Source organism: Miniopterus schreibersii, assembly GCF_964146895.1.
Source record: "Miniopterus schreibersii genome assembly, chromosome: 3".
Lineage (NCBI taxonomy): Eukaryota > Metazoa > Chordata > Mammalia > Chiroptera > Miniopteridae > Miniopterus > Miniopterus schreibersii.
Window position 1 is genome coordinate 16072487 of NC_138103.1, and position 12948 is coordinate 16085434.

Consider the following 12948-nt stretch of genomic DNA (forward strand, 5'->3'; position numbering starts at 1 on the left):
TTGGGAGGAAAGGGGCTGCAAGGGGCCTGGGGGCCCATGTTGACAGCCTGGGCTGCTCGGGAGCACGAGCACCTGCAGAGGGCGCAGGCCATGCCAGGGTCTGCCCAGGGGTGGGTGCTGGGGAGAGGGATGAGGCGTGAGGCCTGACCTTCCCCCTTCCTGCCCCCAAGCTGTGTACAGCGGTATGCCTGTGCTGGCCTCGGCCATGCCCGTACAGTACCAGTGCCCCTACTGCGGGAACTACATCATCACGACGACCACCCCCATCCCGGGGATCCTCACCTGGGTGCTGTGTACCAGCCTCTTCATGTTCGGGTGAGTAGGCGCCCTGACCGTGGCAGCTGAGCGCCTGCCGGGTGGGGAGGGCCGGCTCCGGGCGGAGGGGGCAGGGCAGGGCCGGGCTTGGGGGGCACGGGCTTGGCTTAGCAGGGGTGAGTCCAGCCCACCTCAGCCTGGGCCCGGCCCCGGCCCCCTGCTCCCGAGGCTGCAGGTGTGTCCTGGGCTGCTGTCTCTTCCCCTTCTGCATGGACAGCCTAATGGACGTGAAGCACACGTGCCCTGTGTGCCGACAAGAACTCTTCCGCTACCATCGCCTGTGAATCCCCTCAAAATAAATGTCTATTGAGTGACCTTTACCTGCTCGCGTCTGTCCTGCTGGGTCCCCCCATCCCACCCCGGCCCGGCCCAGGGGGCTGTGAAGGGACTGAGGCAGTGCCCACCAGCCCTTCCCCTGCCCTCCTGTCTCCATGGAGGTCAGGCTGGCGTTCAGACCGGCACCTGCACGTAAAAGGTGCTGCTAGCACTGGGTGAACGGATGATGCCTAGCCCTCCCTTCTCAGGGCCTGTGCTCTTCTGACCCCTTCAAAACCACAACCCATTGATCAGCTCTCACCTCTCCCGCCGATTCCCATCAGCTCAGGCTTCTGAGTCCTCTTGTCAACACCTCTCTGCATCTCCAGCCAGGGGGACCTGTGCTCCCTGTCACCTACCTCCTCCCCTGCCACTCACTCTGCGACCCATGTCCAGGCCCACACCTGGTCCCCTGCCCCTCACCCCGCTGTCCACCTGTACCGCAGTGGTTCCCGGCCACCTCCTGTGGGCCATCCTGCTGATGCCCCCCCCCCCGCCCGCCCCCACCCATGGTCCCGTCTTAGGTCTCTTCTCACATCACTACTCCATCCCACAACCCTTCCCTCGGATGCCTCAGGGGTCCTGCAAACCCAGCAAGTCTCAAGGTGACTCCCTTTTCCCACCTCCTTGTGTGGCCCTGGGGGCTGCGGATGGCATGACCACCTCCCTGCAGCCCCTCCTCTGGTCCCAGTCCCTCAGCACCACCCTTCTCCTGTCCTTTTTGCCCAATAACTTTTCCCTCCTTGATACCCCACCCTGGTCTTCCTTGGAGGCACCAGTCTCTGACCGGCCTCCCTGCCCCAAGTCTTGCCTGCTCCCTCCAGTCTCACCAGCAACCAGTGCCCGGCACAGAGCAAGCTCAATTAACACGGGTGAGAATTAGTAACTTCAGCTCTGATTGTGCCAGACACCTGCCTACAACTCACCATAACAGGGGGTCACCTGAGGCCATTGTGAGCAGGCGTCTGCCTCCCTCCCCCACTCTCATGTGTCCGGACTCCTCCCCTTGCCGCCTCTGGAGTGCCCTGCCCGCCCTCCTCTCACCTACTCCCTCATCTGGCCCAGCAGTGCCATCACTCATTCTTGGGTCTCTTGTCACTTTCCCAGGCGGGGACAGGTGGGTTCATGGAGGCTGGGAGGGGGAAGCAAATCTTCCCAAATCTCTGTCCCCAGCCCCCAAGATGAGATTTAAATGTTTTTGATTTTTTAGAAAGAGAGCCTTCCTTTTGCAGAGGGAGAGGGATAGACAGAAACATCGATGAGAAACATTGATCGGCTGCCTCCTGCACTCCCCCCACGTGGGATCTAACCTGCAACAGGGCGTATGTCCCGACTGGAAATCGAACTGGCGACCTCTTGGTTAATGGGTGGACATTCAACTGGCTGGGCTAATTCTTAAAATTCCCTCACAGCTACAGCACAGTGGTAGGCTATCCTATCCTGTACAGCAGAGGTGACTATGCGGGAACTTGGCAGCAGCTTAGAACGCTACAGGCCCAAGTTGGCTTAGGAACGGGGTCCCTTGTAGGTAAAATGGGGTTTCCCTGGGGATGAGGTCAGTTGTGAGTATGGTAAGGAAAACCTGGGGCACACCTGAGGGACATTTGGCAAAGTACAAAAAAAAAAAAAAAAAAAGATCCCACCCATCTTTTCAATTAAAATGAACTTCATCGAGAAGGGAAGTGAGAGCATTAGGGGCCGAAGAGAGTAACAGGAAGGGCCTGTGAAGTTCATTTCATTCATTAAAGTGAGGCAGGTGGTTGGCTGCAATGCTCACCGCTGCCCAGGAGAGCAGTGCTCCCCCACCCAGCGTATACAGATGCCAGGGTTCCAGGTCCAGGAATCAGACCAGCAGCTGGAAACTCACGCTGTCTACCCAACGCGAATGCGGGGCAGCAGCAACGTGAAGCACAGCGGCAGGAAGATGCGCACGTGTCTGCTTGTCTGTGCGTGGGTGCCTGTCCCTGCGTCCGCGTGTAGGGCTGAAGTCATGGAGGCATCGGAGCATCACGGTGGCCTCTTTTCAAGCCATCTTCGGCAGGCAGACACGTTCCTGGAAGCCTAACCCCGTGAGGGGAGCGCTACTCTGCCCACACCTGTTGTGACCGCTGTGTTGCACCAGCCAGGGAGCTGGTCACATCAGCCACAAAGGAGGATGACAGATACCTCTACATCTGAGTATCAGCCCTGCAAAGATGCCCCTGCAGCTGCCCCTTTGCCATCCCCCACACTCCCAGATGCCCTGGAGAACCAGGTGAGCACCAGCTTCCGAGTAGGCACTAGCTGTGAGAACGAGTCCTAATTTCCACATCCAAACAGAGACCCATTTTAGCGAGATTTTGGGATTTCAGTAGAAGGTGAAGCATCTGACAAACCAGGCCCCCAGTTCCTGGGAACCCAACCCCTCATATATCATAAAGCAGGGCAGAGTAGTGTCAAATGAACCCAGGGAGACAGAAAGGCCTCAGGTCCGCAAGACAGGGCTCTGTGGTTAAAGGCAAGACCACGCCGTCTCAAACATGGTTATCGCTGAAAGGGAGAGCGAGTCACGGCGGCCAGGATGGGCCCACGGGCCACCATCCAGAGAAAGAAGTCTTTTTTTTTACGTTTTTATTGATTTTACAGAGAGAACAGGAAGGGGGAGAGAAACATCACTGATTGGCTGCCTCCTGCACGCCCCCTACGGGGATCAAGCCTGCAACCTGGGCATGTGCCCTAACCAGGAATTAAGCCAGTGACCTCTTAGTGGTTGGGCCGAGGCTCAACCACTAAACCACACTGGCTGGACCAGACGCAGAAGTCTTGACCTGGGACTTGACCAACCACTGGTTGGGAGGGGTCCACCCCTCTGCAGAGGTGCCCAGGCTTTGCGGATTAGTCACAGGGCATGCCTGGCTCTGCCAAGAGGCTACGGCTGGACCAGATATATCCGAAGAGCTTGACTCAAGGCTGGTGACTGATCCCATGTTCACAAGGCAACTTGCTTGTTTTGACTTGGATCCCGACAGCTCCACAGACACAGCATTTAGTCCCATGACAGTGACCACCACAGCAAGCGCAGGGCCACGGAAGCACATCTGAGCTCTGCCCGCTGTGGAGCTGGTGTCCCAAGGTCCTCCCTTCACTCACCTGGCTCAGACCCCACTGCACCTTCCACAGGGACCCATCTGGCCCAGGCAGCAACCTTGCGTGAGCCATGGACCAATCCCCAGGCCTTTCTGATTAGACTGCTCAGTGTTAAGAAAAAGTCGTTTGTTGACTTGTAAATATTGGGAAAGTTGCACTGAAAATCCAGACTTTTCAGCTTCTTTAAAAACTCTGAAGGTCCAGCTGCATAGGGCCCACACTCAGTAACCGTCACACTGAACGTGTCTCTGCGGCCCAGTATCCCAGGTGACCTTACTCACTGCCTTGGGCACCAGGGCCTAAACCACTGTTTCCACTTCATAAGTCTTTTAGTGTCTGAGGCCTGGTCCCAGGGCAGCCTTGGTTCTCCTGTCCCAGGATCTCACTGTAGAACCAGTCTGATGTGCATGGGGGGGCCAGCCTTTCTCCTTGCACACACCTTTCTCTAAAGGTTGACTTGGCTTCTCCATGCCCAAGTTTGTCTCTGCACCACTGGGCGCTGCCAGGAGTGTAGCCTGGACGGCATGTCCTGGAGGGCCCAGGGCTCAGAGGGAGACAGTTCTTGCAGCTCCCACCTAAAGGGGGACAGACCTCCTTCCACCCCGAGGGCTAGCTGGGGCACCTGGGAGGCAGGATGGCATGTGGCGATGAGGTTTTCAAGGCCAGCTCTGCACTTAGCAAGCTCCCCAAGAGCCCAGCTGGGCTGCTCAGCCTGTGTCCTGGTATCTCTGGGCCGCCTAGATGCCTCACCAGGAACTGATATGCAGTGCTCAGTAGTGAGTTGTTTGAGGACTGAAGACTTCTGACTCATGGCCAAAGGCAAGACAGGACAGGCCTTGCCTTCGTTATCACGGGAGCACAGAGGAGGGTGTGGTGCTGGCCTCCCAGTCCAGCACTGTTCAGTGGCTGGTGAGCAGGTCACAGCCTGGGATACCTCCTGCCCATTTCCAGTGGTGGTCACCTTAAGTCAAGCCCATGTTGTGTGGACAGAGGCAAGGAAGCAGCAATGCCTGGCAGGATGAAGGCAGGGAGGGGCCATGGTTGTATAGACTGTCACGCCCCCATCTCATGCCTGTGAGTGGACGCAGCTGACCCTGAACCTCTCTGCCACCCCCATGATCCACTGCAATGCCGACTGCAGGAAGGAGTTGGGGAGGGCTGAGGGCGCCCACTCCACTGGTGGGGAAGGGGACAGGCCAGCATCACTTGCTGAGTTGGGCTTCACAGGGGCTCAGCATGTAGGTTTTTCTCTCCATTTTATTGTGACATTTTTAAACACAAATCAAACTTAGCAGGATCTTGGGGTCAACACCCATATGCCCACTATGGATCCATTCATTGATGGTTCTTAGCCTCCTGGTGGGTCAGTGGTCCCTTGGAGCTGACGTGCACGTGCCCTACCTCTGGAACCTGCAGACACAACTTTGCCCAGACCACTCTCCTAAAGGCCCCAACGAACGGCTCCAAGGCCTCATTCTAAGTCAGCACAAGCCCCCCACCCCACCCTGAATGGCAAGGTACAGAGAACCTAGGAGCTTGGTCTTTATCTTTGCTTCCATCCAGTAAGTGAACACTCCGGAAGTCTTTGCTAATGAAAAGGTCAGAAAAGCTAGAGCCCCACTGCTCTAGTGTTTTCCATATCAACTCCACTGCTAATCATTGTAACAAACCAGTGAGGAACATTTGGTCACAGTGGCTTTTCCCAATAGGGAAGGCATTAGCCACATGTGGCAGCTTGAAGCTGTTTTAGCCACATATGGCTCATGGTCTACTGCATGGGGTGGTGCAAATGAAGCCGCTGTGGCAGACTGGACAGAGCCAGGTCACAACAAACTGCCGATGGCCAGACACGCCACTCAGTGGCCCACAAACACGAGGTGTGGCTCTCACTGGGCAGTACTTGTGCATGTTTTCAGGGAGGGGCAAGGCTGGCTCCAAGGTCACTCTGACGCACTTTCTCCCTAGTGGGCCACCCTCCCAATCAGACCGCTGCAGCCAGCCAGGAGTCCCCCACAGGCGCTCCTTTTCTGTCTAGCCCAGGGGTCGGCGAACTCTGACTTTTGCCTGTTTTATAAAAGAAGTGCGACCAGCTCGGCCTCACCCCTCCACTGAAGTGTGGTCTGCAGCCGCGTTCCGGCTCCAATGGCAGAGTTGTGGTCCCGAGACGACCATGAGGCCCACAAGGCCAAAGCTTATCACACACTCAGCTGCATGGGTGGTTTCAAACTGGAGGCTTTGGTGAACTACTAGAAACCTCAACCCCACGCACCACCCACACCATGAGCACTTGCCTCAAAACAAGGCATGGAGAGGCAGCAGGAGGAAAGCCCAGGATAAGGCCTTGCTTAGGAAGAGAGGGTTCTGGACACAGCTTGTTCTCACTGCTGTCACAAAATTGTGGCCCAGGGTCACCACTGAGGCCCCTAGTCACAGGGCACTCTGCAGCGGATGCTTCTTGTGCACAGCGTTATACGCCAAAGCCACCCCCACTGGTGTGGTACAGGCTCAGGGTTTAAAACATTAATATGGTAATACTTGCAAACACTACTGGAGACACGTGCCCCACTTCTTGCTAGATGTGGTGGTCCCCACACTGGACGAGCAAGGACACTGGGAAGTGCTCTGGGAGCTGCTGTTACACAGACGGCGATGACAGGCCCTGTTCCCTACCCTGCATGCTCCTTAAATTTTAAAATGCGAGTTTCTTCCACCACACTTCTGTCTACACGGGACTGGGCCCCTCTTCCCACCACACTATGGCTGCCAGGGACCCACTGTTCTAGGGACTCGGACCTCCATCACAAGACAGTGACACCGAAGAGGACGGGACCTCCTCAGGGCTCAGAGTGAGCTGACTGAAAGGCAGTTTGTTCCCATCCCTGTCCCCGAAACTGTTTTATGAACTTGATGCCGTAACTGGGAGTGGATGGAAAAGAAACGCAGCACATGTCATCCACATGGCAGAATGTTTTTGTAAAGTCAGTCATTTAATAATTTCAGGGAGACTTCTGTCTCAATTACCTAAGACTATAACCTACTCTCAGCCAAAAAAAGCCAAAACAAAAACTTGAAGTTCTTTAAAAGACTGAGGGGAGGGTGGTCCACACACTGGCCGAGGGCAGCTCTGGGGTGTGAAAGCACACGTCACAGCGGAACCGGACCGGAGTCACAGGGCACAGCCCAGTCTGGAGCCCAGGAACAGCACATGGGGTGAAGACACAAGGCCGCTGAGGACGGCCATGGCCACTGGCACGCCAGCGCCCCTCCCACCATTTCAGTAATATTTCCAGCCATTTTATTTGTACATGGTTCCCACCTGGAAAGCCTTTTATTCCTTAAGCTTAAATGAGACTAGTAAAAGGCAAAAAAAAAAAAAAAAAGAGAAAGAAGCCAGAATTGTACATCAGCAATATTGAAATTAGAAGGGAAGTATCTCGGTAAAACCTTGTTATAAATGAAAAGGTTTCCCAAGCCTCTTTCTGGAGAGGGCAGAAATCTTCCTCAATTTCCACGTCACTCACTGAATTATAATTTTAATAGAAAATTTTATTCAACATACAACATTTTCCAGCAAAAAGGCAATATACAGGAAGAGTTGGTGTACACCGCTGCTACAGAAACAAACAAAAGATACTGAAAAGAATGAAAAATAAGTGTGATCTGCTGATTCTATTTTACTGCACTCAAAACTAGACACGCAGCTGGCATTAGCTCCAAATAAAAGGTCGGGACTGAAATAAAACTACACACAATGAGTATCAACATCAGTGAGTCACCTGTAGATTCATTCACCCAACAGAAAGTCACCTCCTCCCAGCAGTAAATTGTACATGTTCATTCATTAAATATACAATTTCATTTTCCCTGTTTTTTTTTTCTTTTAACTTTTTTACAAAGTCAACAGCTTACTACCACTAGTGAGCATGCCCTCTTTGCTAAAAAGGCTCTCTTTTGCTCCATCTGTTCCATCTGAAGGAGATTCTATAATTTTCACCTGCTTGAAAGAACTCTTGAGATCAGTAAGTCTGCCGAAGGCAGCAGAATACACCTTAATTGTAATTAACAGTGCTTTCCACTTAATAAAAGACCCCAGAAGGTCTGTCAGACTGTCCTCAGTGCACCCACTTTGCCAATGGGCTGCAGAACAGTAGTGGCTGACAGAAGTGAGACAAGTTTATTAAAAAGACCCAGGCAGCTGGGGAGAGAACCGAGGAAGGGGCGACAGGACACGCAGTGAAGGAAAGAGCGCTATTTATTAGCTTGTGAGTTTCTCTGTTTTGCCTTTACAGATGCACAAAAGGCCATTGAAAGTATAACTGAAGGAAATACGTCAGATGAGCCTAAACATAAGACTTACTAGCTGCGGGGTGGTGATCGGGACCCCAGAGGCAGCCAGGCACCTTATGCCAACTAGACACAGACCAGAGACCGTTGCCAGTGCCACGCGTCCCACTAACCTCTTCTCCCCGTTATGCTGACAGTTGCCTTGCATTGTGGTTACCATAAAATAACTCTCATTGGCATCCAAGCTTTATAAAAACACCTTCATTTTGCTCAAAAAGGGCAGTCAATAGATACAGAGAAGCCAAACTGAACAGCCTCAACAAAATAAAATTAACACCAGCAGCAAATCCTCTTGCTGAAGACTTCGGCTAGAGCGCACGTGTACCAAAGTTCTCGCTGTTAAAAAGGGGCACACACCCACACGCGGTCCTCGCCTTGCACACACGGGTGAGGAAGTCAGTTATGGATTTTAATGGCCTTTTCAAGGTAAGTGTAGCGACTTCTCTTTGGGGCTTTGTTGAAGTGGTCGAGCCCTAGCCATGGCCGAGGGTGAGACATGTTACCTGGTAGGGAGAGAGGGGCGATGAGACCACAGAGCAAGTACCGGAACCCCACGCCAGGAGTGGTCAAAGTGACCACAAGAGCAGAGATGCCAGGTGTGGGTTCAGTGAGGCTGGGGCTTCTGAGCTGCGCACACCTGGAGCCAAGGGCACCCACACCCTGACCGAATGTCTTGGTGGCTTTGACATGCAGCACGGTCAGAGCCAGCCAGCATGTTTTAATCCTTAAGAGAATTCGTGGATTACAGGCTGCTGTTCCTATTACAAACGAGCCAAGCAAGCCCAGGCCGCCTGCTGTAGGAATGCGAGAGGTGGCAATCAACCCAGGGCTCTCCACCTCCATCTACTTACCACTTGCTTATTAGACTTAACCCGATACGGAAGGAAAGCAGTGGGAGGGCTCTTACCAGGCTGAGGTTCAAAGTCTTTCAAGTTTACTTCGTACTCATCTTCATTTATGTACTGGTGCCGGCCCATCATCACAATGGCAAATTTAAACTAAAAGACAAAAATGAAAACTCCTCCATCAACTCGGGATGTCTCTGGCAACGTCTAGGCCGCTTCCTAGTCAAGCCTCCAGCATGCTGCTCGCTGTCACTGGGCGTCCAGGAAGTGCGTACCTTCTCAAACTCCTTCTCCTGGATGTCTAGCAGACACTGAATCCGCTTCATGACTTCTCTGAAATGCTCGCCCTGCGAACAGGAAAGGACACGAGCGCTCACGCACCTGTGCTGCACCATGGCAGCGGCTCATGGCCCACAGGGATGGCACTGAAGCCCACGGTCTGCCCACAGAGGCAGGAAAGCAGATTTAGCAATGCTGATCCAAAAGGGGGGGGAGGGGGGGGAGGCTTCACGGTTTGACATGTGATGCTCAACCTTTTACCCAGAAAACCTCACCTGGTGTATCCTCAGCAAAAATGGGATTCCAAATGTCCCGAACACCTCCTTGTGAAAATGTGCCACCGTGATCAGCATTTCATTCTCCTTGTCTATGTCCACCTGGTCCAAAGGTATTTCCTGGGGGCACATTGAAACAGGGAGCTTAATAAAGCACCTGATGCAGATAAAATGCCACGCTTTAATACTGAACTGCTCCTGCAATGAGGAAGTTAGCTCATATTTTTGCCAAAATGCCATGTTTGGGTGTTGTTAGAATGGTAAGAGCTCAGAGCAGGAAAAATATAAGTTTTTAAGGAAAATGCTGGGTTTTAAGACACTAGATAATGGGTTTTTCTAGTTACTGTGGGAATTTCAGCAACTCTAGAAACCAAAGGGGACCCATTTTCTGAATAGATTTGTCTGGTGGCCAATATTTAAAATTAATTTCTAAGTACAAACTGTGTATGATTCTTCTTATATGAGGTACCTAGTATAGTCAAATTCAGATAAAGTAGAGTGGTGGTTGCCAGGGACTGGCGGAGGGAGACTGTTAATGGGTACGGAGTTTTCGTTAGGAAGGCAACGGATGGTGGTGACAAGTGCTCAAGTGTGAATGTACTTAATGCCATTGGGCTGTGCACTTAAAATGGTAAAGTTTAAGTTACGTATATTTTATCACAATAAGACAATCCAACGTGGCTGACAGCTGCCCCACCCACCAAGGGCTCAGAGCTTTCACTGGTGCCAAGAATGGGGCAGTTACCTCTATTCGAAATGTTCTACTTGTCGCAGGAGATAAACATTCTAATAGCTCATCTTCTTGGTGCACACCAATAATTTTGTAGCTTACAATTTCTAGCAGCCTGTACAAAACAGGATGAAAGTGGAAAATATAAATTCATGTGAAAACAGACTGACAAATTGTTTTCTTATTATAAAGCTATCAAGATTTGCGTGTCTTCTTTCTTCTTAAAAGATCTGAAATGTCCAAAGCAGGCACTCACAGAAGCAGACACAATACTGGCCAGGTGGCCCTGAGCGAGCAATTCGAGGAGCATGACCTGCAAGCCTCAGTGAGCCGAGTCTCCCGGAGCTGGTGAATCTCCCGCCAGTCCCACACAGAGAATAAAGGGCTCCTTCTTTTATTAATATTAGAGGGAAAAACACTCTGGGAGCCAATAGCCACAAGGGCTGTTTTGTCCTGAAGCTGATTATGAAGAGACATAAGAAAAGCACCCAGCTCTCTGAAATAAAAACCGATCATCATGCCTGCGGCTTCTGCCCACAGCATGACTGCTGGCTACACAAATCAGCAGTAGCCCAGTTTCTCAAACACAATCAGCGCAGCTTTTTCCAGTTTCAGTTATCATTCTATTGGAATCCTATCCTCCTGCTTGGCTTTTCTACCTGAAGCGCACATTTTTACTATAGGTTGTTAGTATCAGGAGACTGGAAGGGAAGGAGGAAAAAGGGCTTAACTGTGAAATATTTAAAAACTGCTGCAAAAGATGGGCTGAGAGATGAGTCTGGCAACAATGCACAGGGCTCTGGCTGTGCTCAATTCCCACTCACACACTGAGAGTCTGGGGCTGGTACCAACCAACTCCCGCCGCCTTAGGGCTCCAGGAAATACTTGCCTAAGTTTCCCTGATGCCTTCTCCCCAAGCTCTACAGCCTTTTTACATTCTTCTAACAGGTCCCGGACACACCCGTGCTTGTCTGGATATAGTGTTATTTCCTAAGAAATGACAAGATGAAATAAATGCTTTAAAGAAAACATAAAGAGTCTGTTACAGCAAACCAGTTTTGCTTGAAGAGAGAAAAAACGGCAACAGAAGTCCTCAACTGTGTCTAGGTCCCCAGGACGCCCTCACTTACATTCCCGCCATGAAGGCCCTGATGTGTGAGCTCACTCAGACGATCTGCCCAAACCTGAGACTCACGAAGTACTGACGGGACTTAGGAAATGCCACTTTCTGGACACCTGAAACCTATAACTTTATTAACCAGTGTCACCCCAATAGATCCAATAAAAGAAAACAAACAAAAAATGCCACTTTGATGCAAAAAGTTGCCATTTCCACGGCAGCTTCTCAGGAAATGGTCCCCCTGGAAGATCTACAAGCCTTTCCGATTCTCAGCAGAGAGAGGCTAATTAGTCTAGACCGTAACCAGAGAAGACCTTTACAATTTCAGTGTGATCAGCTCCACATAGGTGTAAATGTCTGTGGCATGTGGCTCAAATTTCCCCTCAAAACTGGCAGAGCAAGAAAGGTGAAAAAGACTTGCAATCCCAGGCAGTACAGATGTTCTAGAAGAACCACACAGCTGGACATGACTGCTGTGTGCAACAAGCATGACACTGGAGTGGCCCATGTTAATAACTTCCGATGTGTGTGCCCAGCACAGTCAGTGTCTGCTCACTCACAGAGGCCAGACATGGTTTGAGAAAAATGCTGCCCTGGGCCAAGCAGCAGTGCACTAACTTAAGATGGACACGTCAGTAAGAAAAGAGTTCCTGGAGGGTTCAGGCAGATGATATTGTTATTTTCCCCCCAGGGCTCAGAGGTAGTGCAGGAGGACACAAAGCTCACTGCCATGCCCAGGTTCTCAAACTCTGGGCCCAGGGGCCACTAACATGCTATCACCCATTGTGCTTTATTTTGTTGTTTTAGTTTTCAAGGTCTGGGGAGACAAACACTACAGACAAGCTCCAATAAAAATAAAAATTCACACCATTAAAAAAAAAAACTTACCTCTTCCCTAAATTGGCTGTTTAACCATATACACTTAAAACTTCGCCTGTTTTCAAAGTCTGTGATTTTCATCTTAAGCTATTAAAAAAAGAGAGGCTTGTTTTAGATGTGCTTCCACAAAAACCCAAGGCTTCTCTGTATTACCCATGGGCACATTAATTTGGACTCGTACCTGCTGATAGTAAAGTTTCTTAGGTTGTCTAGGCTTGAAGAACTGTAGAAGATCTCTTAAAGTACCTTCATAATTATGCCTAAGAGGATTACCTGGGCCGTCCCTATAACTACACAAGAAAACAGCATATAAGTAAATGACTTGTTTATCCGCCGGAAACAAATATCTTTGAGTGAGCAGAAAAGCAAACCACTGGCCTTGCACCTAGATTTGAAATTGGGGCCTGGCACAGGGTTCCACTCTAACGCTATTTCCCAAGTCCTAAGTCCCCCTGGCTGTCACACCTGAACGCTCTCTGCAATAGTAACACGGCATACCTAAGTCTGGCTGGGGTGGACCCAGCTGGACACAAGGGAGTGGGGAGGTGATGTGTTTATTGATGATGTATCTAAAGTAAGTCTGACTGTAGATGAGGCAGCCAATTATTTTGATATCTTGTAGTAGTGTGGTCAAGATATGAGTGGTGACAATTCTATATCTGAAACTAAGCAATAAATGGCATGTCAGGTGATGTGGCCAGCTACTTATTAAAATTAGTT

General features: G+C 51.1%; 2 protein-coding genes across 2 annotated transcripts in view; one reads left to right on the forward strand and one right to left on the reverse strand.

Moving 5' to 3' along the window:
• Positions 1-205: 205 nt before the first annotated feature.
• LITAFD (LITAF domain containing) lies at positions 206-599 on the forward strand (the record flags this gene model as incomplete). Its single annotated transcript, XM_081132832.1, has 2 exons — positions 206-315; positions 491-599. 2 exons carry the CDS (start codon positions 206-208, stop codon positions 597-599), a joined length of 219 nt encoding a protein of 72 aa, XP_080988958.1.
• Positions 600-7281: 6682 nt separating this feature from the next.
• Positions 7282-12948, reverse strand: part of USP7 (ubiquitin specific peptidase 7) — a 59805-nt gene continuing 54138 nt past the window's right edge. The window contains exons 24-31 of the mRNA XM_081131119.1: positions 12410-12518; positions 12238-12315; positions 11119-11219; positions 10245-10344; positions 9500-9619; positions 9221-9292; positions 9008-9098; positions 7282-8603 (exon numbers count right to left, since the gene is read on the reverse strand). Coding sequence (XP_080987245.1) covers positions 8497-8603; positions 9008-9098; positions 9221-9292; positions 9500-9619; positions 10245-10344; positions 11119-11219; positions 12238-12315; positions 12410-12518 — 778 coding nt within the window. The 3' untranslated portion in view covers positions 7282-8496. The remainder of the gene's footprint in view (positions 8604-9007; positions 9099-9220; positions 9293-9499; positions 9620-10244; positions 10345-11118; positions 11220-12237; positions 12316-12409; positions 12519-12948) is intronic.